Below are 26,432 nucleotides of genomic sequence, written 5' to 3'. Positions count from 1 at the left end.
TTTTAGGAGATGAAAGTATTCTAAAATTGGATAATGGTGATGATCACACTAGTGTGGCTATACTGAAAACCACTGGCTAGTACACGTAGGAAAAAAAGAAGAAACTAGCCAGTTTCTTACAGGCATTGTTTGTCCTGCAGCTGTCTCTAGAAATGTTTTTAAGATTTATTTATTTATTTGGAAGACAGAGAGAGAATCTTCCATGCACTGGTTCATTCCTCAATGACAGCAGCATCCAAGAGTGGCTCAGGTCAGAGCCAGGAGCCAGGAACACTGTCTGAGTCTCCCACAGAGGTGGCAGAAGCCCAAGTACTTGGGCCATTATCGTCTGCCTTCCCAGGTAAATTAGCAGGAAGCTGGAGCCTAAGCACACAGTAGCCAGGACTTGAACCAGCACTCCAGTATGTTTATGCCACTGCATAGAGGTCTCAGAAGTGTCTAGAAGAGGGGCTTATTGTGATCATGTTCAATCATTGGCACCCTTAGGAAGGAAATCATGACATTATTGAAGGTCCACAGGCAAGATAGACCTACTACCTAGAGGCCAGATGGTTGTAGCACACGTTTTAGTTAATTAATTTTATTTATTTGAGAGACAAGAAGAAAGCTCCCATCTGCTGATTTGCCCCCTAACTGTCTGCAACAGCCAGGAGACACGAACCCAATTACCTGAGCCATCACCTGCTGCCTCCCAGGGCCTGCATTAGCAGGAAGATGAAATCAAGAGTAGAGCTGGGATTTGAACCCAAGCACTCCAATAGGGAATGCCAGTGTTCCAACTGGTATCTTAATTGCTAGGCAAAATACCCGTCTTACTGTGTTGTGTTTAATGTTTATTTAAAGCAAGGGAATCTTGTTTCCCATTTGTACTTAAACCATAGCTCCTTCTTTGTGCAGCTGAATATTTGCAGTCAGGTTCTATGTTGGGTATTTACTGAAAAACAATAAAACAGGACATGGAGAAAACAAGAAAAATGTTCAGGCAAAAGGTAATAATCAATAAAATAAATCTTAGAAAAAAAGGTATTTCTCTCATTTTGTTGCAATGCTGTATATTTCATAATTATATTTCAGTAAGGTCTTTTTTAGAAATGTAAGCAGCAGCAACAAGCCAGATTCCGCCTGCAGGCTGTCGTCTCACAATCCTTGCTGCAAAGGATGTTTGTTGCATGCTTCCAAATGAGGGCCAAGAATGTGAAATACACATTTGCTATTCAAAATATTGCTAAGTAATTAATTAGTATTTGGCTACATTTGAGATAAATGATATATAGTTTTATTGACTAAAAGAAGGCTTTTTTTTTTTTAAGATTTATTTTATGTATTTATTTGAGACAAAGAGGTAGAGACAGAGTGATAGAGATTTTACATCCATTGGTTCATACTCCAAATGGCTGCAATGACCACAGCTCAGCCAATCTGAAGCCAGGAGCCAGGTGCCCCTGCCTGGTCTCCCACGTAAGTGCAGGAGCCCAAGGACTTGAGCCATCTTCCGCTGCTTGCCCAGGCACATTAACAGGGAGCTGGTTCAGAAGCAGAGCAGCTGGGACTCGAACTGGCGACCATATGGAATGCTGGTACTGCAGGGTGGGGCTTTAACCCACTGCGCCATAGCACTGGCCCCAAAAAGGCTGATTTTTAGATGCACAAGAGTGCTTTTTTAGATTTATAAGCTCTGATTGGGGTTCTTGGCCTTATTTTTAAAAACAAATTTTTGTGCCTTTCCTCTTCTTATAAATGGTTTGAATGGAATGTATTAGACTTAAGAGTTTGTAATAAAGGAACTTACACAAAAGAGTTATTGAAAGTCTGCAGTGTTTTGTGCTTCATATTTTTATTAGTTGTCTTTTAAAAGTTAGGGTTTGTAAAACTGTTGAATATGTGACTAATTTAAAAACTCTAAATCATAGCATTTAAAATTTTCTTTTAGCAGAAGCGTACCACTGTTGAGCAACCTGTCTTTTCAGTTTCAAAGCAGTCACCACCACTAACAGCACCTAAATGGATTGATCCAAAATCTATTTGTAAGACGCCAAGCAACAATACCCTGGATGATTACATGAGCTGGTAATTACTGTTATTCAGCTTGGGACTCAGAATCCCAACAGTAAAATAACATGTTTGGGGCCAAGTAAATTTGATGTTGAAACCTGATGTGTTACAGACTTTCCAAATTGTTGTTGTTTTAATCAGTATTCGTTTTTTTCAACTGTAAAATGGGAGGGGGAAGGTGTCTACAACAATGAGTGGGTGTGTACATTGTGTGTGTGTGTGTGTGTGTGTAAATTATATAAAGATAAATATATTTTAAGGCTTGTTATAAATGTAGGCTGTTATGTTGTAATTTGTATTTCAGTCTGTAAATACGCTAAGGATGCATTGCTACCCTGAAACCTAATTGAGAGAGAAATTTAAAGGTTAGCATTCTTAGAGCATAGGAGGTATTAACTGGAATGTGATCATTTCTCTAAGAAGCTGATTGTATAGTTCACATAGTTTTAGAGATGTTTCAAGGTCTAAGACTTGAGTGAATAGTAATGAGGGATAAGTGAAGAAAATGGATGATGAGTGCTAATGATTAAGAAGCAAGGAATTTGCAAAAACAAATGAATGCCATTTCAAAGAAAGGAAATAGAGGTATGATACCCCTTAATCTACAATCATCCATATTAATATATTTTTAATATCTTAGTGGAAAATGTAGTCTTTAGAACTGATTCTCGGGGTTTTCTAACCTAGCCTCTTGTTTAATGATTTTGCAATATATGACCTCAATTTTTTTTTTGTATAGGATATTTTAAAGAATGTTTGCTAACTAAAATAGTGATATAGGTATTTCTTGTGATTGTATTATTTATTGTTGTTGTATTATTTATTGTTAACAAATATTAGTGCCAAGCAGTGTTCTGGGTGCTGAAAATGCAAAACAGCAAACAAGGTAGAGTGCAAATGTGTACTGAACCCATGCAGGTTCTCAGACCAAACCCCTTACATTTCTAGCGAATCATTATAGAACATTGTTAAAAAGCACTCATGAAGCAGGCATTTGGCCTAGTGGTCAAAACACTGGTTGGAATGCACACATCTCATATTAGAATGCATGGGTGTGAGTTCCTGATTCCAGCTTCTTGCTAGTGCAGACTTGAAGTCTGCAGGTGATTCAAGTAGTTGGTCTCTGCCACCCACATAAGGAACCTTGACTGAGTTCCTGGCTCCTGGCTTTGACTTTGCTGTAGACATTTGCTTGTCCCCATCTCTTTCTGCTTCTCTGCTTTCAAATAAAAAGAACACATATTTTTAAAAGCACTTATAAAGTCTGTGATAAGCCGTAAGCTCATCTTTGTCTTGGCTAAATTCATGTAATTCCATATTTAAAATGTTGTTTTGTTTATTTTACTAACAAAGACTTCTTGTCTGGGGATTTTTTTTTTTTTTTTTTTGACAGGCAGAGTGGACAGTGAGAGAGAGAGACAGAGAGAAAGGGAAAGGTCTTCCTTTTTTGCCGTTGGTTCACGCTCCAATGGCCACTACGGCCAGCGTGCTGCGGCCAGTGCATCGCGCTGATCCGAAGCCAGGAGCCAGGTGCTTATCCTGGTCTCCCATGCGGGTGCAGGACCAAGCACTTAGGCCATCCTCCACTGCACTCCCGGGCCACAGCAGAGAGCTGGCCTGGAAGAGGAGCAACCAAGACAGAATCTGGCGCCCCGACCGGGACAAGAACCCGGTGTGCCGGCCCCACAGGCGGAGGATTAGCCTATTGAGCCGCGGCGCTGGCCTTGTCTGGGGATTAAAAAATTACTTTCAGAAAGAATTTCCCAAAATTAAATATGTGGTGATGGAATATCATGAATAAATAAATATCAGATATGTTATGGAAATTAACTTGGGGAGGTACCTCTTTTAAATTTATATCAACATTTTAAAACATGAGAGTTTAATCCGAATCTTGGGGTATTTTTAACTTTAATGTTTTTAAATTAAATACAAAATCTTTCCTAGTTTTAGAACTCCAGTTGTAAAGAACGACTTTGCACCTGCTCGTCAGTTGTCAACACCGTATAGCCAAGTTGCCTACTTCCAGCAGCAGCAGCAAATACCCGCTACTCCACTTCAGAATTTACAGGTTCGGTAAACTTTATTCATGTGGTGTATGTTAAGGTACAGTCAGATTCATAGATTTTATTTTTATAGCATCTGGTTTTTAGGAATGGTGTTAAGAACTTGTCCATTCTTATTCCTGGTAGGCAAAACTTTTTTGACATCCTAATAGGAGTGTCTTGATGACTTTGGGAAGTTAGTTATTGAAGGTGATGAAGCTGTTCTCATTAACTAGGCCAATGGATCTAGTTTAAATAATTGAATAAAATTTCTCATAATCAGGGTTACCTTTTGTTGTGTTTAACTGTCAGCTGTGAGTGGGCAGCTTTATTTCATTTATTAAGTAATATACAGTTCATTTAGAAAAGTAAATTTGTAACAATATTAGAATTACAATATGAGGTGCTAGTAGAATCTTTTTTGTAAATATTATAAACTAAGAGACAAAGTTTTTGCTCGTGAGGTGATTGTATTCCCATCTGAGGAAAAATCAGATACTTTGACACTGTAACTAAAAATAGTTTCTAGAAACTATTGGAAAGTCAGCTTAATACTGTTAGACAGTATTAGTGGAGACAGACTGCCCAGCCTTGCTATTTAAGGGCTAACTGATCTTTTGCAAGTTACGTAAATCTTTTTGCCCATTTCATCGTCTGTAAATGGAGAAAATAAAGCACATTACTCCTGGGATAGTTGTAAAGATTAAATTAGTTAACTATAAGAATGCTCCAAAAAGTTAGTGGAAATAGAATTAAAAATTATTTTGGTGGAAAAATAATTTGCAATCCTATGTATCTGGCAGGTCTTCAGAAAGTTTATGGAAAATGTATATTATGAAAAACTATGTGTGGGTTTCAAAAATTATTTGGACCAAAATAAACTTATCTTTTAATTCCAGTTCTCCACAGACTTTTTGTAGTGCCTTCATATGTGTTACTCTTAAAACAGGGTATGGTACTTTGTAAATAATAAATGTTAATAGCAATTTTTATTTAATTAAAATAGCAAAGAATTAGAATTGTAAAAATTAAGTGATTAAAAAACTAGTTGATTCAAAGTAGAATAACAGTTATCAGGAGCTGAAGGAGGGAGAATTGGGGAGTTACTGCTTAATGTGAAGTCTCATTATATGATGATGAAACATTTGTTCATGCAACACTGTGAATGTGCTCAATGCCACTGAGTTGTATTTAAAAATGTTTAAAATGTTAAATTTTCTGTTATGCACTATGTGTCACAATTTCATAAAACAAAAGGCAAAAAATTAGCTGACAATATATTATGCTAACTATGGAAAGGGATGATAGTGCTTTGAGGACTGAGAAAATATAAATTACAAAGGAAAAAGAAGTGATCAGGCTTGTCCATACATTGATTCAACACATATTTATTGAGCTATTAGTACTGTCAGGCCCTGTGTAGGTGAAAGGGAGAAGGCACAGAGAAGAGCTTGGGGAGCCTTCTAGAAGAGGCCAGTGAAAACAGGGAACTAAGAAGAGCACAAGGAGGGGTGTTGCTGGAATTGATCTGTCTGCTTGGCTCTGGAGTTCTCAGGAAGGAGCAGGGGTGTACCCCAAGGCTCTGTTCAGCCTTTTAGCTTTCACCCTAAGGATAGGAAGCTGTGGAGAGGTTGGAGCAGGAAGGTGATTTGCATTTTGGGAACTGACCAGTGAGGAGTGCAGACTAAAGGGGATTTGAGAAACTCCTGTGTTGGAAACTGAACAGCACGCTGGTATTGATTCAGAAAGAAGTTAGAATTACTTTCTTCTGATGACTGCCAGCAAATAGGGGGAAACTGCTTTTTTCTCTCAGAAATGTTGCTTCCTTAGGTATAAAAAGAAGAACACAGAGGATGAACAAAAGGGAGGAGGGAACCTTGAGGATATTACAAGTGCCTGTTTCAAAGCCTAATACTTTGTCACAGGAAGCATTTCATGGCTCAACAATGTCTTTCAGTCTTAGACTTTAAAGAAATTAGAAGCCTTATCTTTTTATTTAAATAGAAGGATATTACATGAGAGCCATTCTATCATTTAAATCTAAAACAAAACTCAGTTAAAGTTTACCTCAGGTAAACTTGTTTTGAATTGGATTAATCAGCTCATCAGGAGCTCCTTTTGCGTAGACTTGTTTATCAGCTCAGAATAAGGTGGTCTGAGCACTCAGTCTGTTCGGAGCATTTGCAGGTACACAGAGGTCCTCCAGCACAAGGAAAGGGATGAAGAGGAAAATTACATGTGCAGTGTCAGGTGAGAGTTTGCTGGGGAAGGTGTTGATGGTCAGAGAAGTTAAGTAGCTTGTTGAAAGAACATTACTTGGCACGAGGAGGGGCATTGCTGGAATTTGATAAATCAGTGCCTCAGCACCTTAACACATTGCTTCCTTTATAATCTAATACAAAATGAAAAGAATTTAGATATAGTGGTGCGTATGTGAGTATATACAAATACATATATATAGACACATAAAGGAAGTATAAGGGAAAAAAGCTAAAAATAATAGCTTATGAGTTTATATGCAGGATAAGTGATTTTTTTCTCCTTAAAATGTATATTTATGTTAAGTAAAAAAAAAAAAAAAAACAGTTAAAGAGGGAGACCTTGGAAGTCTGTCCATGTATTAATTCAATCCATTTATTTCATTGATTAAAGAAAGCATACAAAGCAAGTTCCATTTAAAAATACTATAATATATCTAATTAAGATTTAAGATAATTTCAAAATTGGAACCATTTCATAGCACCAAATGCAAGCTAGTTATATAGGCATGTTTTTGAACCTTTGTTTATATGTTTTAATTTTTAGGTTTCAGCATCCTCTTCAACAAATGAATGTATTTCAGTTAAAGGAAGAATTTATTCCATATTAAAGCAGATAGGAAGTGGAGGTTCAAGTAAGGTGAGTATCTTAAATATTTAAAAATGAATCCAAATATTCTAAACTTGCTTTTCTTTGTCTTTTCACCTGTGGTGCTCTTTTTACTTTTAGGGGCCCATTTTGCCTTTGAGCCAAAAACAAGGCCTTCTCGTCCTCTGCCTTCCTCCTCCCCTTCCCTCAAAATGACGTGTCCTCTTTAGACCTGCCTCGCGGTCCTCATTTCTTGCCTTTATTTGCATTGTCTTGTGGTTCCAAATTTCTTCTACGGTTACACTGATATTTACTTAGAGTGACAAATGACCAATATGTCTTATCATAAAAGAATATTTCCACAAATATATTTTTAAATTTTTACTTCCATGAAAAGCAGAGAAACAGAGAGATCTCCCACCCACTGATTCACACTACAAATACCTACAACAGGCAAGACTGTGCCAGGTCAAAGCCAGAAGCCAGGAATTCAAACTGGGTCTCCTACATGGGTGGTAGGGACCCAACCACTTAAGGCATCAGCTGGTGCCTCTTAGGGCATACGCTGGCAAGAGACTGGAAAGGAGAGCAAAGCTAGAACTTGAACTCAGGCATTCTAGTTTGGGATACAGGTGTCCCAGGTGGTGACTAAACTGTTACATCAAATGCCTACCCTGTATTTTTAAAGAAATTTTAAAGATACAGACATAGAGACAAAGACAGAGAGCTATCTTCTCATTTATTTCTCATATGTTCACAATGGCTAGAACTGGGCCTGTCTAGGCTTCTCACATGGGTGACAAAGACCCAAGCATTTGAGCCATTACCTCTGAAACGGAATGTAGTGATCTTAACAGGTATCTTAACCACTTGGCTAAATGCCCACCTTTTCAGAGAATATTTCTAAAAGTGGTCAGAGGGTCATTCAGTGAAGATTTTCACTAGTGGATATTTTTGCTTTTTCATTTCAGAAACAACTTAGCAACAAATGTGTTTCCAGAATTAGATTATTTCCTAAATTTGTATGAGTTTTAACTATGGTTCTAATTCTCTATAAATAGAAGACATATTAAGTGTTATCTAAACTTAACCATCTTTGATTCTTACTCTATTCTCTTAAATCTACTTCATTCAGATTTTTGCTTTTATCACTTACCAAGACAGCTGTAATCAAGGTCATATGTTTTTGCCAAATGTAATTTTTAGCTTTGCTTTTTGAATTAGTTGGCATCTGGGACAATTTTTTCTCATTGGAAATGTTTTTCCCTACTTGGCCCTTCTATTTTCTTCTTGTCAAACTGACCCTTTTTAAAAAAAAAAATTTATTTATTTATCTGAAAGGTAGAGTTACAGAGAGAAAGAGATCTTCTATCCCCTGGTTCACTCACCAAAATGGCCACAACTGCCAGAGCTGAGCCAATCTGAACCGAAGCTGGAAACCAGGAGCTTCTTCCAGGTCTCCCACACTGGTGCAGGGGCCCAAGCACTCAGGATGTTGTCCACTGCTTCCTTAGGCCTTAGCAGAGAGCTGAATCGGAAGAAGAGCAGCCGGGACCCAAACCGGCACCCATATGGGATATAGGCACTGTAGGTGGTGGCTTTACCCACTATGCCGCAGCAGTATCCCAGAGCTCAGTCTTTTTTCTTTCTTTTTTTTTTTTTTAAGATTTATTTATTTATTTATTTGAAAGTCACAGTTACAGAAAGAGAGGGAAAGACAGATCTTCCGTTGGCTCATTCTCCAGATGGCTGCAACTGCCAGGGATGGGCCAGGCCAAGGCCAAGAACCAACAGCTTTATCTGGGTCTCCCACATGGATGCTGAGGGCCCAGGCACTTGGACCATCTTCTGCTTTTCCCAGGGCATTAGCAGGGAGCTGGATCGGAAGTGGAACAGCTGGGACATGAACCTGCACACATATGCCAGCATCGCAGGCAGAGGCTTTACCTGATACCCCACAATGCCAGTCCTCCAGAGCTTTTTGACCTCTTTTCATCTCTCTAAATTCACTTACTTGATCTCTTCCAGTCTTGTGGTTTTAAATATCAGGTATACACTGATAACTTTCAAACTTAAATTTTTAGGTTAGACCTTTCCTTTGAATTCCTGACTTACCTATTCAACTTTACTGTATAGCATCTCTCGCTGTCTACCAGAAATACGTCCACTCAAAATTCTTGCTCCTTAGTCTTTTCCTTTTCAGTAAATGGCAGCTCCATTTTTCTAATTCCTTGGCCAAAAACCAGTTTATTTCATTTGCTCTCATACAGCCAATCAGCAAGTCTTACTGTTTCTACCTCAAAGTATTTCTAGAATCTGATTTCTTATCTCCAGTATTATCAATCAATTTTTAAAAGTATTTCCTACATAAAGATATTTCATTGTATGAGTATACAACTCCATGCCTTATTAAATAGCATACAAATATAATATAGCCGTTATACACAAAGTCATAAGAGTCAATATTGCACTCAATAGCAGTAGTGCTCTCAATTCACTGAGATTTGTGAGGCTGTTTACCTTCTATAAAATGGCTTTAAGTTCTTTTATATTTTTCGTTATTTTCTATTGCCTCATGCCCTATAGCTATTTTATGCTCCCACTCCCCTCTAATGTGCTCTGTCCAGATAAATCCAGCAATACTTTGAGTGTTCTACAAACTATGTCTGAGGTCTTGATAGGTAATTCTTGCTTGTGCAGTTTTAGTACATGAATCTCATACACACTTGGCTCTTCTTATTCCTTCCCAATATCTGGTAACTAGTGAAGATTAAATGCTTTTTTACTCTCGTTTGTCAAAGGGGATAAATGAGGATCATTTTTCTTGTGTACTTGAACATTTTGTATTGAATTCTTATTAGAAGCAGCATCCTAGCTGCTTGTTTGCTGAAAGTTAGGCACATAGTATTTTCTATTTTTCAAAATGTTATCTGTCCTATCACTATTACTTAAGAAATTGACATCATTATAGTCAGAACAATTTGATCTTGACCTTTGAGATCCTGACAATATACTTATAGAAATATCATTTTCCTACCAGCCTGACTTTGAAAACTGGACCTGCTTTACCTTTCACAACTGAATATACTCATCCCTTACACTTGGGATATATTTTGGTATTCTTAGTTATGTGGATGATGTTAACTCCAGACACAAAGATTTAAAGAGTTAGACTTAAAGATGAGAAGGGAATTTGAGTTTGAGCTGCATTTGAGTTCCAGCTCTACACTGATCCAAGTTCATTAATCTCTCAGGTATTAAATGCTATTGGTGGTTGCACCACACACAGTGGAAAGATGACTGAGATATCTGCACAATGTTCTGCAGTGTGATTGGGCTTTAGCAAACGTTTGCCATCATCATTAGACATTTAGGACTGAATAAAGTGGACATTTGATGGAAAAAACACCATCTGAGAAATAAATTCACTGTTTATCACAACCCTTAGTCATTCTTAGCATTTTTGAATGTCTTTCTCTTTATTATTTCCCTGGTTAAGGCATTCAATAGAATGTTACGAACATATGTGAAATTTAAATTATGCTTCTTGCATGTTGAAAAATATTTTAGGTTTATGCCTTTTGAGTTATTAAATGCCCATATTATAATTATTTTTTTCTTCTATATTCTTAATTCTTATTCTTCTATATTCTTAATTCTATATTCCAATTCTTAATTGGAACGACCAGTTGAAGGAACCAGGTTGATTTGTATATTGTGAAGTTTTTTTATCAGTATAATTCCGGGAACTTTTAAGTGCTCATGTCAGTGTTTCCTTAGAGTTTTCCTCAATCTAAAATTTAAATAAATTTAGAAACATTGTGATAGTGTATAAATAGTATATTCTAAACTATTTCTCTTTGTTGTACCATGTAGGTATTTCAGGTACTGAATGAAAAGAAACAGATACATGCTATAAAATATGTAAGCTTAGAAGAAGCAGATAACCAAACTGTGGAGAGTTACCGGAACGAAATAGCTTATTTGAATAAGCTACAGCAACACAGTGATAAGATCATCCGACTTTATGATTAGTAAGAAGCCTTTTTAAGTTTAAAAAGAAAACCTTTTTTTCCCATAATTCTTTGGGTAAATACTTAGTAAGTCTTAGTTACTAAGCCATTTGTTGTTTTATACTTTTGTTTTAATTGCAGTGAAATCACAGACCAGTACATCTACATGGTAATGGAATGTGGAAATATTGATCTTAATAGTTGGCTTAAAAAGAAAAAATCCATTAATCCATGGGAACGCAAAAGCTACTGGAAAAATATGTTGGAGGCAGTACACACAATCCATCAACATGGTAGTTTAAAATTCCTTTATATATGTAAAGTTAAAATATTAATATTGTCATGATAGAAATATACACCTATAATTTTAAGGTGTTGGTTATTGATACCTTTAACTAGATTAAATAATTGGAAATTTGTTTAAAGATAGACTAATAAAACCATTTCTTAATATAGCATCAACCCAAAAGTATGAACCCAAGTTCCTGTGTCTATAAGGCAAAGTGTCTCTCAGTTATTAATGTAGTATATTATCCTTATATCCAAATACTTACAGTAGAAGATCTGAAACTTTGATATTCAGGCACCCTAAAAATATGAAATGTTTATTTATTTCTTATTTTGAGATGATTATTTTACTTTTTTTTTCCTAACCATTTTGTGTTATGTACTCTTTGTGAAGGGTGGTTTCATTTTATTTATTTCCTACTGTGTCTCCCTTCCTACTAGTGAAAGAATGATTCACTAGTGATCAAGATTAGGGCCATAGAATTGGCAGTATTAGGAGCATCACTGTCTTACAATCTGGTAATGTCATTGCTGATGCCTTCTAGTGGGCAGTGAATTGAATGTTTTAAGTGGCTAGACTGAAACCAGACTGCATGGCTTTCAGTTATGGCACTGTTTATTTAAGCCATTGACCTTGAACAAGTAACTCAACTTCTTATATTGCCTTTGTCTCCTCACCTTAAAGTGGAAATAGCAATAGTATTTACCTTAGTGTTGTCATGGGGATTAAGTGATTCAGTACAACAACAAACTTAGAAAGGTGCCTGGGACATAGCAAGTGCTATTCTAAGTATTTGTAGAATATGTAAACCATGAATTCTTAATTGGAACGACCAGTTGAAGGAACCAGGTTGATTTGTATATTGTGAAGTTTTTTTATCCTTACAGTGTTTTGTATTGTCTAATATTATAATGGTTTTTAATTTCAAGGCATTGTTCACAGTGATCTGAAACCTGCTAACTTTCTGATAGTTGACGGAATGCTAAAGCTAATTGATTTTGGAATTGCAAACCAAATGCAACCAGATACAACAAGTATTGTTAAAGATTCTCAGGTAAGACTTGTAATGAATTCTCAGGTTGATTACCACACAGTAAACTTGAATTCCTTTTCACCTGTGGAGTTTTAGTATTAGGGTATTATATTTTTTATCTGCCTGATTCTTCAGAGGATTTTATAACAATAGATACTGTAAGTCTAAAAAATTCAAAACCATGATCAACGTAAAGTATGAGTCAAGACCAGGTAGAAATATGTCCAGCAATTTTGAATGATCTTCATTAGCTGAGTTAGAGAAGTAGTAATAAATACTTATGAAATCTTCTTGGTGATGTTATAAAATTGACTTGAAAATTTGACTCAGTTTTCTTTTAACAACCAAAGAGGGAATTGCAGTTACACCTTTTTAATTGTCTATGAGGTAAGATTATTCCCATTCTTCTAGAGAAGCAAAGCTTTTCCTGTCACTTAATTGGAAATAAAAAAACTTAAATGGATTTTCACATTGGAAATGCCATAATCAATACTGTACTCCACAGCATTTTTATAATAGGAGGTGTAATAGCATACTTTGACCCATAAATACTAAAAACTAAACCAATGACATCAAATTAATAATAATAATCTTGCTTGGAGCCAAGATGATGTGATCCGTGTATACAGATGTATACAATATCAGTCTGTCTCAGTAAAACCAGACTTTGTTAAGAGGAATACATGAGTGGCATGCCCTTCAAATACTTTTCTTTGGTAATCGTATATTTTTATATCAAAAGAATAGCTGAACACTGAGTTGTAATTCAGCTTGAAGGTATCTTCTATAGCAAGGCCTTAAAATATAGGTAATCTGTATTGAATGCAGGATGATTTATTGTAAAATAAAGTGAATACATTGTTTTAAGGTTGGCATAATGTTGCATAAAAATTCTTACATGATATATATGCCCATTCAGTCTCAGCTTGGATGTGGGTGGGCCCAAGGACTACTGGGAGACAAAACTAGATGGTTTTTAGTATACATATTGCTTGGTTGGTTGGCTTATTAAAAAAATTTATATATAGAGAGAGAGAGAAAGTCTTTTCTAGCACTGTAATAATTAATAATGAAGTTCTTCATCTAAGCAGATTTTAAGGCAGATGTTACTAGTTACCCTCTATATAGAAAAAACACAGTATTGTGAAAGGAGTCCATTTCTGATTCTGAACCCAATTTATTTTGCTGGGAATGTGAAGAAATTTGATATATTCTTAATATTACTGGCAGGTTTTTGAGTTTTTCTAATATATCACTAAAATCTATAATTATCCAAGTTTCCAAGAATCTGGCATTTGTATTAAAATATAATGCAGAATAAAAAATTTTCATTGATTTGTGCTTGTTTTCTGTGACTTTGCAAATAGGTTGGCACAATTAATTATATGCCACCAGAAGCCATCAAAGATATGTCTTCCTCAAGAGAGAATGGGAAATCCAAATCAAAGGTACTGTAATGATGGTTTATATCCCTTTAGGCATCATTAGGATTGTGCTGTTACCAGATAACTGAAAATTATTCCTTTAAGTTCTATCTATAGGTTGTTAATTCTGTTTTTTTTTATGGAAAAGAATATTTATTTTAGAATGAGAAATTGCAAGCAATTATAAATTTCAGAAAGCTAACAGCTTATCAAAAACACCACAAAATTCAGAAAAATATTTTAAATCAATTAAGTATCTCAGACCTAACACTGATTTCCCCATATTTAAAAAATGACTGTCTATTCATAGAAAAGTGAGCTTGTAATATTTTCTGTAGTGACAATAGTTGGATTTCCCTATGTCATGGTTTGTCAAAAAATTTGTTTACAGTGATACTTTTTGTTTTTTTTTTTAAAAAAAAGACTATTTATTTGAGAGACAGAGTTACAGACAGAGGGAGAGACAGACAGAAATGTCTTCCATCCACTGACTCACTTCCCAGATGGCCACAACAGCCAGAGCTGGGCCAATCAGGAACCTCTTCTGGGTCTCCCACGTTGGTGCAGGGGCCCAAGCACTTGGGCCGTTCTTCACTGCTTTCCCAGGCCATTAACAAGCAGGTAGATCGGAAGAGGAACAACCAGAACATGAACTGGAGCCCATATGGGATGCAGGCGCTGCAGGTGAGACTTAACCTGCTATGCCACAGTGCCAACCCCACTATGGTGATGCTTGAAAACAGTTTCCTTCAGCTTCATCATTATTGGTAACAGGTATATTTTAAGACTTGTGGTCTAGCCGGCGCCGTGGCTCAATAGGCTAATCCTCCACCTTGTGGCGCCGGCACACCGGGTTCTAGTCCCGGTCGGGGCGCCAGATTCTGTCCCGGTTGCCCCTCTTCCAGGCCAGCTCTCTGCTGTGGCCAGGGAGTGCAGTGGAGGATGGCCCAGGTGCTTGGGCCCTGCACCCCATGGGAGACCAGGAAAAGCACCTGGATCCTGGCTCCTGCCATCGGATCAGCGCGGTGCGCCGGCTGCAGCGGCGGCCATTGGAGGGTGAACCAACGGCAAAAGGAAGACCTTTCTCTCTGTCTCTCTCTCAACTGTCCACTCTACCTGTCAAAAAAAAAAAAAAAAAAAAAAAGACTTGTGGTCTAATTTGGGAGATCTCTATTAGTCCTGAGCTTTAAGATTGCAGGACATTTTCTCATTTTGTTCTAAATTATCTACTCTTCCATATAGATTGAAGTGGCAGTTTTTCTATTTCTTTAATTTCAATTTCTAGTATTATTTTGGCCTTTACTGAGACCTTACCTTCTTAAGTGAATCATGTAATTCATTTTCAGCCTTCTTTATTGAGTTGAGGTTAATCTTTAAAAATTGTAGTGATCCTTCACTGCCTACTCCTACAACAAATGCACCTAGGAATTTTAGGGGGCTTAAAAATGAGAGAAACAAAAACTAATAAATTAGCTTTGATTTAGACACCTGATAATAAGAGGAAATTATAGCCTTTGAAGTCTTTCTTGTTTCCTCTGATTCTTACATTTTATTTTTCACCATTTATTCATTTGTGAATTCTACCTTCTCAGGTATAATTGGAGTATGATTTTTTTCCTGGCCTGCCATTGGCTACTTTCCCACTCACTTCATGAACTTTGTGTTAACCTCATTGGTACCCCTTTTCAGGGACAGATTTTGCCTGCCAGGATGCCTCACCCTCCCAGCATAATCGTTCTTTATCTGTAGCAGTGTACTCAGACAAATGATGCAAGCACAGATTATTATCCTAGAGACCTCCTTTATCAGATCATAAATCTTCCTCTTCACTAACAGCTGTCTTTGGGAAAGGGACTGTCTAATTTTCTCATCTGTTAATTGGGTTTATAGGCAGTTCCTATTTCAAAAGAAATTGGAGACTAAATGAGAAAGTAGTACATTGTCCAGCTCAAAATCATTACCTTCCTAAAATATTGAGGCCTTTAATTTTTTTTCAAATAACTAGCATGGTTTCACCAGATATTCTCTTGAGAATTTTTTTTTTAGATATATCTTCTTAGCTTCTGCTTTTCTTCTAAAATAGATATGTTCTCTCTCACTTTTTTGTTGATTTTTTTTAATGTTTATTTATTTATTTGAAAGGCAATTAGAGAAAGAAAGAGATAGCCTCCATCAGCTGGATTACTCCCCAAAAGGCCACAATGATCTGGGCTGGGCCAAGCCTAAACTGAGGGCCAGAACTCCATCTGAGTCTCAGACCATGTAGGTGCAGGGACCCAAAGACTTGGGCCGCCTTGCATGGCTTGCTGTAGTGACCAGAGCTGAGCCGATCCAAAGCCAGGAGCCAGGAGCTTCTTCCCGGTCTCCCACATGGGTGCAGGGGCCCAAGGACTTGGGCCATCTTCTACTGCTTTCCCAGGTACATTAGCAGTGAGCTGGATTGGAAGTGGAGCAGCCGGTATTCGAACCTATGCTCACATGGGATGCCAGCACTGCAGACCAGGTCTTTAACCCACTGCGCTGACACCCCCCACCCCCAGCTTCTTAATTTAAATAATAACTAATTTAACTTTAGTATCCTTGCCTGCAATTAAAAAACATTAATACTATGAATTTTAGATGGCTTTGTGGCATAGCAGGTTAAGCCACCATTTGGGATTCCCACATCCCGTATTAGAGTGCTTGGCATCTAGTCCCCTTTTCATTTCTGACCCAGATTCATGCTGCTGACCATGGGAAACAGCAGATGAGATAGGCCACATATTTTGGTTCCTATCTCCTATATGGGACACCCAGATGGAGTTCTAGGTTTTTGGGTTTGGACTGACCCAGCCCTGGCTGTTGTGGGCATTTGGAAAGTTAACCAGTAGTTGGAAGCTTGCTCACTCTTTCTCTTTCTCATTCTACCTTTCAAATAAATAGATATGAAAACAAAACAAGGCAGGCATTGTGACACAACAAGGTTAAGCCACAACTTGGAATGCCCACATCCTATGTCAGTGTTCCTAGGTTTGTGTCTTGGCTCCTCTGCTTCCAATCCAGCTTCCTGCTGATGCATCCTGGGAGGCAGCATATGTGGGAGACCCCAAATGGACTTCTAGGCTTCTGGCTCCAGCCTGGCACAGCCCTGGCTATTGCAGGCATTTGGGAAGTCAACCAGTGCATGGAAGATAAGTCTGTCTCCTGTGACTCTGCCTTTCGAGTAGATTAAAAATTAAAAAATGAAAATTATAACTTGTACTCTGAGTTTTTACCCTAGATGCTATTTTTACAGATTTTACTGTAATTTCTTAATTTTACTCATGTCTAAAATTTGTAATTTAAGCTTTCAGGTTTCCATTTTACTTTGATTTATTTTTTGAGGGGCCAGAGTTGTGGTGTAACAGGATAAGCCACTGCCTGTGATGCTGGCATCGCATATGGGTGCTGGTCACAGCTGCTCCGCTTCCAATTAATGCACCTGCAAAAGCAGAAGCAGGTGGCACAGTGGTTTGGCCCCTCACCCACATGGGAGACCTGTATGAAGTTCCTGGCTTCAGCCTGGTCCAGCCCTAGCTGTTGCAGCCATTTCAGGAGTGAAGCAGTGGATGGAAGATCCCTCTCTGTCTCTCCCCCTCTCTTCTGTAACTCTGACTTTCAAATACATAAATCTTTAAAAAGAAAGTTAAAAATTTTTTAAAAAGTGGGAAGATTTCTTTTAAAAAAAGTGATTTATTTTGAATTGCACATAAGAGGTTTTTTTTTTAGTTGTCAACTGAATGATTTAATACTTAATGGTAAATCTTAATACTTGAATTAATATACAGTTTATTATAATCAGTCATTCTGGGAAAAATTAGAGTTTATAGTTATTTACTTTTAGTATGTATATTTGTTTATATAATTATGTTTATAATTTTAAGTATATTAGAGTTTATAGTTTTTTTATTTTTCCACTTATTTTCAGAAGTGAACAAAAATATTTTGTCTCAGTTGAAATATTTTAATTATGAATTTGTTGGAAGATTTAAAGTGAAAATCATCTCTGGATGAAATAACCAAATGTAATGAAAACTAGAAAAAGATGGTTTGTCATGTAAATATAATCTAGTGCTTGCACATTCAGTGAGAGATACTTATATTATTAAATATTAAGGAATTTACAATGAAAGGGCTTTGAAAACACACACACATGCACATTTTTATATTAGGAATGTTCTTAGATTCTATTATATATTAAAATAATGCAATTTGTTATTTTTTTTCCTACTTAGATAAGCCCAAAAAGTGATGTTTGGTCCTTAGGATGCATCTTGTACTATATGACTTATGGCAAAACACCATTTCAGCATATAATTAATCAGATTTCCAAATTACATGCCATAATTGATCCCAATCATGAAATTGAATTTCCTGATATTCCAGAGAAAGATCTTCAAGATGTGTTAAAGGTAACATATATATATATACATATAATATATATGATATATTATAATACTTAATATAATTAATTGTTTAAAATAAATGGAATGAGTAGAAGTATATAACTGGCTTAAATATAATTATTCTATTAAGTGGTTTTATTGACTGAATTAGCTTTTTAGAATGTGTTTAGTTTACCTTGAAGGTATGAATACTTGGGTTTCCCAAGTGGCTTGAGTGGTAGCCTTGTCATTATTTCGTGCTATATGAAGGGTCTTTAAAAATTTCATACAAATGTATATTAAGAAAATACTTTGGATTTCAAAAAATTTTTTGCACCTACATAAACTTTCATGAACTCTAATATACTCTCTTATCTAGAAAGAAACTTCTATGATATATAACCTGGAAAAAATATTTTTATCAAAGGCACATAGGAAAACTTAACTTTTCTTTTTTAAAAACTTAATGTTTATTTTCATAGCGTTGCTTAATAAGGGACCCTAAACTGAGGATATCGATTCCTGAGCTCCTGGCACATCCATATGTTCAAATTCAAGCTCATCCAGGTACTACTGCCTTAAAAATTACTAAATTCCTAGACAGCCTATTTGTAAATACAGATAATCTGAATTGACTACCTTTTAGCCTGCCTTATTAAAGTAACTAAAACTGCCTTTTTTTTACCAGCCGGCATACATTTTTCATTTATCCTGTGATAAAAGGCTATGATCAGTGATAAATGATAAGAATCAGTTTTTGTGCTGTTAAACGGAATATGTTTTTATAATGGACTATGTTTTTCTTCTTGGCTCTAGTGAATTATTGGCTGTATTTATTTTGTAGGTAACCAAATTGCTAAGGGAACATCTGATGAAATGAAAAATATTCTGGGCCAACTTGTTGGTCTGAATTCTCCTAACTCCATTTTGAAAGCTGCTAAAGTAAGCATTTCCATTCTTTGTCTACATTGCTCTTAACTGTTTTAAGTAGTTCTGTGAGTTCAACACTTAAAGAAGCAGATAATCCAAAGTGTTGGTTCAGTCATCAAAATTAGTTAGTTATGAAGGATGTTTCTACATTTAGATACTTCACATGTTTTTTGACAAATAGAGATTTATTTGGTTTATAGTGTTGTGCATACAGCACAGTTCAGAATGGTTTGTCATATGTGGTACATTTGGAAGATTACTGTCAGGTCTCAATTGGAATATATTTAATGTAGGAATCTGTTAGCTAAGCACCATCCTTAACAAAGGATTAAATTCCTTCTGCCCCATTTTTAAAAAGTATGTATATATGTATGTAGGTATGTATTTGAAAGAACAATAGAAAGAGGGAGGGACAAATCTTCTATCTGCTCGTTTATTCCCAAATGGCTAGGACTGGCCCCAGCCAAACCTGGGAGACCAGAATGCCATGTGGGTCACCCACGTGAGTGGTGGGGGCCCAAGTACTTGGGCCATCTGCTGCTGCTTTCCCAGGTGCATTAGTAGGGAGCTGGATCAGAAGTGGAGCAGCTGGAGCTGGATCCAGTGCTCTGATATGGAATGCTGGTATCAGAAGCAGCAGCTTATTAATTCTTTGTGCTACAATGCTGGCCACCTAGGTAATATTTTTCTTAAGCCTTGTTAGAGAAATCACAGTGTCTGTCATATGTTGTGGCTTCTGTGAAGCTGCAAAGAGCAATCAGTACATTTCTCAAGTTTTTCAGCCTCCCAATCCTGTTTATACCTATACCATGATTTTTAGACCTCATTGTCATCAAACACATTCATTTCTAGAACCCCATGAGTGTTTATTGACCAAATATGTATTTATGTATTTCTGTTATAAAATTTTAGGAGCTTAAACTAACAATATTCTTAGTTCTCTAAGTAGGAGTAAGTCAATCTAAGTAGCTAAGAACTTGAACACATTTCTGAAGGAATTTATTACATATTCACTATTTTATTTGCATTTGTATGATATTAGACAAATTCTCTTAAGTTTTCCCCAGTGCTGTTGGCTAAATTAGTAACTTTTTAGTAGTAAAATTGGACAAAATCCATTTTGTAATTCTTCTGTATTTCATATTTCCATGTTTTAAATCCCTACCAATGTATTACTCAAAGCCTTTTGTGAATAAAGTTGAGGTGGATTAGTTAAATTTATTACTGAGGTTATTTTTCTTCAGAGCAAAGATATCCGTCAACTTCATAAATCATGGGGATTCAGCCAATTGCAGATTAAAAAAAAAAGCAAGTGTTCCAAACATGTACAGACTTTTTTCTACTGTCATTCTCTAAATGATACACTATAACAACAATTTAAATTGTATTAAATATTGGAAGTAATCTATACATGATTTAAAGTGGATGGGAAGATGTATGTAGGTTATATACAAATACTCTTATGTTGAGTGTTTGTGAATGATGGTATATGTGGGAGTTCCTAGAACCAATCCTCTGTGGATACAAGGGAAGATTATACTCAACTGTACTTATTTGTATAATAGCTTTTGTGTCTTCTGTTCGTTAGTTTAAGTATTATTGGAACACGAACATACTAAATTTTCAAATGAGTATATTTTAAGTATAGGAATTTACCTACAGCTACCTATGTTTAAGCAAAAGTAAGGGGGAAGATAAAGGAGGCCTTGAAGGTTCATATGTACATTTATTAATATCTATATCTCTCTCACAGAAAGATTATTACATAGCACTTCTTTAAGCCAAGCTGTACATTTAAAATTCCTTCATCAGAGGATGGTTTATGGGATAATTTCCTGATGATGAGAATGAGAAAATATTTACTAATCTGAAAATATATTGAGTTTGAAAAATGACAAAACAAATTTGTGTTTTTAATTTCAGACTTTATACGAGCACTATAGTTGTGGTGAAAGTCATGATTCTTCATCATCCAACGCTTCTGAAAGAAATTAGAAAAAAGATGATATGCTAACTGTCACATAACACTATAGAAGGTACCAGACTGTTATTCTCTTGATTATCTGTGGAAATCTGCTCTTGAAAACAACTTCACTCTGAAGTGTCACCAGTGGAAAACTTCAGTAGGTTATCCTCAAAAGAAAACTGTAAAAATAACTACCACTGTATATATTAAATTGTAGAATTGTTTCTTGTTGTAATGCTTTCCTGTAAATCTAATATATTTGACAGTATTTCACACTTGGAATAGTGGGTGGTCAACTGAAATATACTCTGAAGAACTATGTAAATAAATTTTTGCAGCATAAATGACACTAAATTTCAAAGTTGTAAAATTATTTTTCTTCAGGCATACATATTGTTGGCATGGCAACACAATTCTTTATTAATAAAAATTGGATTAAGAGAAGACATGGGAGTGGATCTTGGTAAATGAACTTTGGAGGAAAAAAATCCCAAAAGATTTGAGTTCTTATAATTTCTAAGTACTTACAGCACTGGTGCAGTCAATACTTGTGCATCTGTACTTGGTTCTCTCATTTCCCCCTTTGATTCTTTGTACTCTCCATTGTTTTCTGTGCTTAGAGGACCATACTGTATTCTGTGGTATAAATTGTATGCCATGCCCTCAGTGTGTACCTTGCCTGGAAATGGGTAATTACAAACTTGGCCTCAGAGACAGTTGGCTGAATCTAGTAGCTTAGTTGAAATTGTGGGGAAAGCATCCCTCATCCAAAAATCTGACAAGCAAAATGCTCCAAAGTCTAAAACATTTTGAATGCTGACCTAAGGCTACAGGTGGTGTGCACACTGGAAACATTGTATAAAAATTATCTTAAGGCTATGTGTATAAGGTGTATATGAAACATAGATTGACTTTGTATTTAGGCTTAGATCCTATCCCTAAAATATCTTACTTGTATATATGGATATATGAATATAGTCCAACATTCAAAAAATCCAAAACATTTCTAGTCCCAAGCATTTCAGATAGAAAACTCAACTTGTATCATCATATAGTATTTTCCCAATTTAAAAAAAAATTTTAATTGACTTTATTTTTTAGAGCAGCTTTAGATTTATCACAAAATTAAGCAAAAAGTATAAAGAGCTCAATTCTCATGTATCCCATGCCCCACCCACGTACAATCTGTTTGACTATGAGCATTCCCAAGGTCAGTGTCCCACACTGTAATGGCATACTTGTCATAATCCATGACCCTATGTTAATATGTCATTATCACCCAAAGTCTATAGTTTATTTTAAGCTTCACCCTTGGTATTGTATATTCTATGGTTTTAACAAATATGCAATGACATCAGTCTATCGTAATACCATACAAAATAGTTTCACTGCCCTGAAAATCCTCTGTTCTCTGCCTATTCATCCCATTCTCCTCCCAACCCCTGGCAATCACTGATGTTTTTACTGTCTCCATAGTTTATCTTTTTCAGAATGCCATATATGTGAAATGAAACAGTATGTAGCCTTTTAAGGTTCCTCTAGATCTTTTTCATGGCTTTATAGCTCATTTCTTTTTAGTACTGATGTGTGTTGCATTGTTTGTATGTTCCACAATATATATAAATATGTATTTCCATTCACATACTGAAAGACATCTGGATTGCTTACAGGTTTTGTCAGTTGTGAATAAAGCTGCTTAAACATTTGTGTGCAGGTTTTTGTATGGGCATATGTTTTTAATTCCTTTTGGTAGTGAGGAGCGTGATTTGTGGACCATATGGTAAGATTTGGTTGGAAAGAGAACTAATTTAGTTTTGGACATGATATGTTTAAGATATTAATGTGAGCTTGAAATGTTTATACAATCAGCATCCTTGATAAAATGAGATCTCCCATCTTTTTAGAAAATAATGTATGTATTTTTGTCTGAAAGGCAGAGACTGAGACATCTCCCATCCACTGGTTTACTTCTCAAATGTCCACAACAGACAGCAGTAGGCCAGGTTGAAGCTCGGAGCTTCAATCTCGATCTCACATATGTGGCAGAGTCCCAAGAACTTGAGCCATCATCTTCTGCCTCCCAGGAAATGAAGCAGAAACTCAGGTCATGGGCATCTCAGATGGCAACAGCTGTGCCAGATGCCCATACCTCTTCACAGTTGTCTAGAAAAAAAAATCTCATCAGTGTTACTACTAATGAATTCTAATATGAAATGTAAAGGGAAAAGACTGTAGATGTAGTTCACACTACCTGTGTCCACATCATGCGAAACAGGAGGGTCGTGTCCACCTCTACCTTTTTTTCATCCTTTCACAGATGTCTCACCTTATGCAAATTCTATTATACAAACTCCAACCAGATGGAGCCGGCACCGCAGCTCACTAGGCTAATCCTCCGCCTTGCAGCACCGGCACACCGGGTTCTAGTCCCGGTCGGGGCGCCGGATTCTGTCCCGGTTGCCCCTCTTCCAGGCTAGCTCTCTGCTGTGGCCCGGGAGTGCAGTGGAGGATGGCCCAAGTGCTTGGGCCCTGCACCCCATGGGAGACCAGGAGAAGCACCTGGCTCCCACCTTCGGATCAGCGCGGTGCGCTGGCCGCAGTGTGCTGGCCGCGGCGGCCATTGGAGGGTGAACCAACGGCAAAGGAAGACCTTTCTCTCTGTCTCTCTCTCTTACTGTCCATTCTGCCTGTCAAAAAAAAATTAAAAAAAAAATTAAAAAAAAAATCCAACCAGAAGGATTTTCTTCATATTTTTACCAATTAATTAAGCATTATCTCTATCACAGTATTTAAAGTATTCACTTTAACGTCTTGGTGTTTCTTTTTATTTAAATTTTCTGTATGCCTTGATGAGTTTTCTCTAGTTTTATCCTACATTTCATTTCTGTTATTGACTCTGTTGTGAATGTTTATGTTGTTTTATCACATTCTAATTGGTTATTGCAGACATTTAAGATAGCTATTTTTTAAAATTAAAACCAATATAATCATACTGTGAAAAGAATTTAAGACTGTAAAGAGAGAAGTATCTCCCGGCCTGGTTTCCGTCAGAGGCTACCACTGTTAGTTTCTTTTTGTGTCCACTCTTTGTGTCCACCTGTGCATAAAAAGCATGTGCATGTCATGTCTGGTCCCTGCATGCACATAGCCTTATGGAAAACACAGATTGGAGATTATCATGTAATGTGGATTTTGTCATTTTTGTTACTTAATAAAGAAAAAACAACAAAAAGAATTAAGATGGCTTCCTGTCCTTTGCTGTTACAAACAACGCTGCAATAAATTTCTTTAACTGTCTTTGAATTCACATCCTCTGCTGCTTGCCTCACAACCCTCTCCATAAGTTATGGAGCTGGCTTCGTTCAGGGTGAGCAAGCCAATAAGCCAGAGAGCGTGCCCAGGATGGAAGCCACACTATTTTTGTAACCTAATCTTAGAAGTAACATCCCTCGGTTTGGGCTGTGCTCTGTTTGCTTAACCTGGCCCTCTTACATGCAGCGCAACAATAACAAAACAAGTTAGCCAGAAACCTATTTAGCATTTTGCTAAGTGGAAAAATCACAGTGTAGTACATGCTCCCAGACCAGTAATATGTCCTTAGATAAGAGGCAAATTGGCAAGTTAAAATGAAAATGTTTGAAATCTCACTTCTTGATTGCTAAGCAATGAAGACAATTGTTGCTCAATGCAGTAGCTGGTTCTCAGCACAGCACTGAGATACAACCCTTGCTGGACGATCAGAGTCTTTCACAGTGTTCACAGGGCCCTGATGTTTCCCCAATTGTATGGGAGTGAAATACAAGGTCTCTCCTATACATAATTAAATTTAAATTACATTTTACTAATTTAAAAATTTTTTCTACATGAGCATCGGTTAAAACACAAATACTTTCAATGCCTTCTGGGTAGTAAAACTTAAGGAGTGTTCTACCAGAAAAATATCAACCAGGGAGACATTCTTGCATGTGTGCTGGTATTATTTGCTTTTGACTTTTTAAATTTTAAGTGTTTTTTAAAAAGAATTTATATATTTGAAAGAGTTACAGTGAGAGAGGGAGAGATCTTCCATCCACTGATTCACTCCCCAAATGGCTTCAACGACCAAGGCTGGGCCAGACCAAAGCCAGGAGCCAGGAGCTTCTTCTGAGTCTCCTACACTGGTGCAGGGGCCCAAGCACTTGGCCTGTCTTCTGCTTTCCCAGGTGCATGAGCAAGGAGCTGGATCAAAAGTGGAGCAGCTGGGACCCGAACTGGCACCCATATGGGATGCTGATACTGCAGACGGAGGCTTAACCTTCTGTGCCACAGTGCTGATCCCAGGAAAGATTATTTTTGTCTATTAGTTTATCCATCTGTTGCAATAGTAGCATGTTTTTCCCATTTTCAAAGTGTTAACTGTACAGAATGGCATAGATTTTTCTAATGTTAAAGCACCAATGAACTATGGAATAGATCTCGCTCTTATTTATCTTTTGAACATGCTGGTTGATCTAGCCAGCTCTTCTAGCATAATTTGGCACTTTGAAACTCAGTTTTGCAAAACAACAAAATTTACTATTCTCTGGGTGTTGTCTGAGTTGACTATTTTTTTTTTTTTAATTTTTTGCATGTATCTATTTGACAGCCAGAAACAAACATCTGCTGGTTTACTTCCCAAATGACTGCAACATTCAAGGCTGGGCCATAGTCAAAAACAGCAGCTGGGAACTCAATCCAGAGCTCCCTCATACCCAAGGTCTGGACAAGCAGGAAGCTGGAGTCAGGAGCTAAAGCCAGAGCCAAGAATTGAATCCTGAAGCTCTGATATTGGGATGTGAGCATCTCAACCACTAGGAGCAAACGCCCATCCTCGCGGGCTGATTTTAAGTTGGGGCCGGTATGAGACTTCACCAGGGATGACTGGGGTCTTGGTGTGGGTAGGGTCTTCTGGTAGTAACTGCCGAGCTGGAGTTTGAGGAGCAAAATGTTTTCCTGGGAATTGATACCTGTGAGAGAAAGGGAGAAGGAGGGCTGAGCAGAGGAAGAAGTTGAACTGTGATGGAGGCTCCATGAAGCCTACGTCTACTGTGTAAGAAGCTCTGGTGTGCACATTGTCCGTCTGCAATGTCTGCTGTGTGGCTGAGATGGCTTGGTTTTTTTTTTTTTTTTTTTTAAGATTTATTTTTATTTGAAAGGCAGAGTTACAGAGAGCAGAGGCAGAGAGAGAAAGAGGTCTTTAATCTGTCGGTTCACTCCCCAGGTGGCCACAACCACCGGAGCTGCACCAGGAGCTTCCTCCGGGTCTCCCACGTGGGCTCCACTGCTTTCCCAGGCCATAGCAGAGAGCTGGATCAGAAGTGGAGCAGCTGGGACTCAAACCAATGCCCATTTGGGATGAGGCCTTGGCTTTACCAGCTATGCCACAGCGCGGACCCCAGCGTCATTTTACAT

The 26,432-nt window shown here is 37.1% G+C and overlaps 1 protein-coding gene across 3 annotated transcripts in view; it reads left to right on the top strand.

The window, feature by feature from the left end:
- TTK (TTK protein kinase) overlaps positions 1–22,707 on the top strand; it is a 41,354-nt gene extending 18,647 nt beyond the window's left edge. For 2 of the 3 annotated variants that reach the window (XM_008263144.4, XM_051854520.2), the window contains exons 12-22: positions 1,931–2,067; positions 4,000–4,123; positions 6,903–6,995; positions 10,821–10,978; positions 11,099–11,250; positions 12,176–12,300; positions 13,647–13,727; positions 17,957–18,133; positions 18,589–18,673; positions 18,951–19,048; positions 20,960–22,707. In XM_008263144.4, the coding sequence (XP_008261366.1) occupies positions 1,931–2,067; positions 4,000–4,123; positions 6,903–6,995; positions 10,821–10,978; positions 11,099–11,250; positions 12,176–12,300; positions 13,647–13,727; positions 17,957–18,133; positions 18,589–18,673; positions 18,951–19,048; positions 20,960–21,031 (1,302 nt within the window). In that variant the 3' untranslated portion in view covers positions 21,032–22,707. The remainder of the gene's footprint in view (positions 1–1,930; positions 2,068–3,999; positions 4,124–6,902; positions 6,996–10,820; positions 10,979–11,098; positions 11,251–12,175; positions 12,301–13,646; positions 13,728–17,956; positions 18,134–18,588; positions 18,674–18,950; positions 19,049–20,959) is intronic. The other variant, XM_051854521.2, reaches the window with a different exon arrangement.
- Positions 22,708–26,432: the final 3,725 nt, after the last annotated feature.

The sequence above is a fragment of the Oryctolagus cuniculus genome, chromosome 5, assembly GCF_964237555.1.
Source record: "Oryctolagus cuniculus chromosome 5, mOryCun1.1, whole genome shotgun sequence".
NCBI classification, from domain to species: Eukaryota; Metazoa; Chordata; class Mammalia; order Lagomorpha; family Leporidae; genus Oryctolagus; species Oryctolagus cuniculus.
This window is presented reverse-complemented; position numbering and strand designations above follow the sequence as displayed.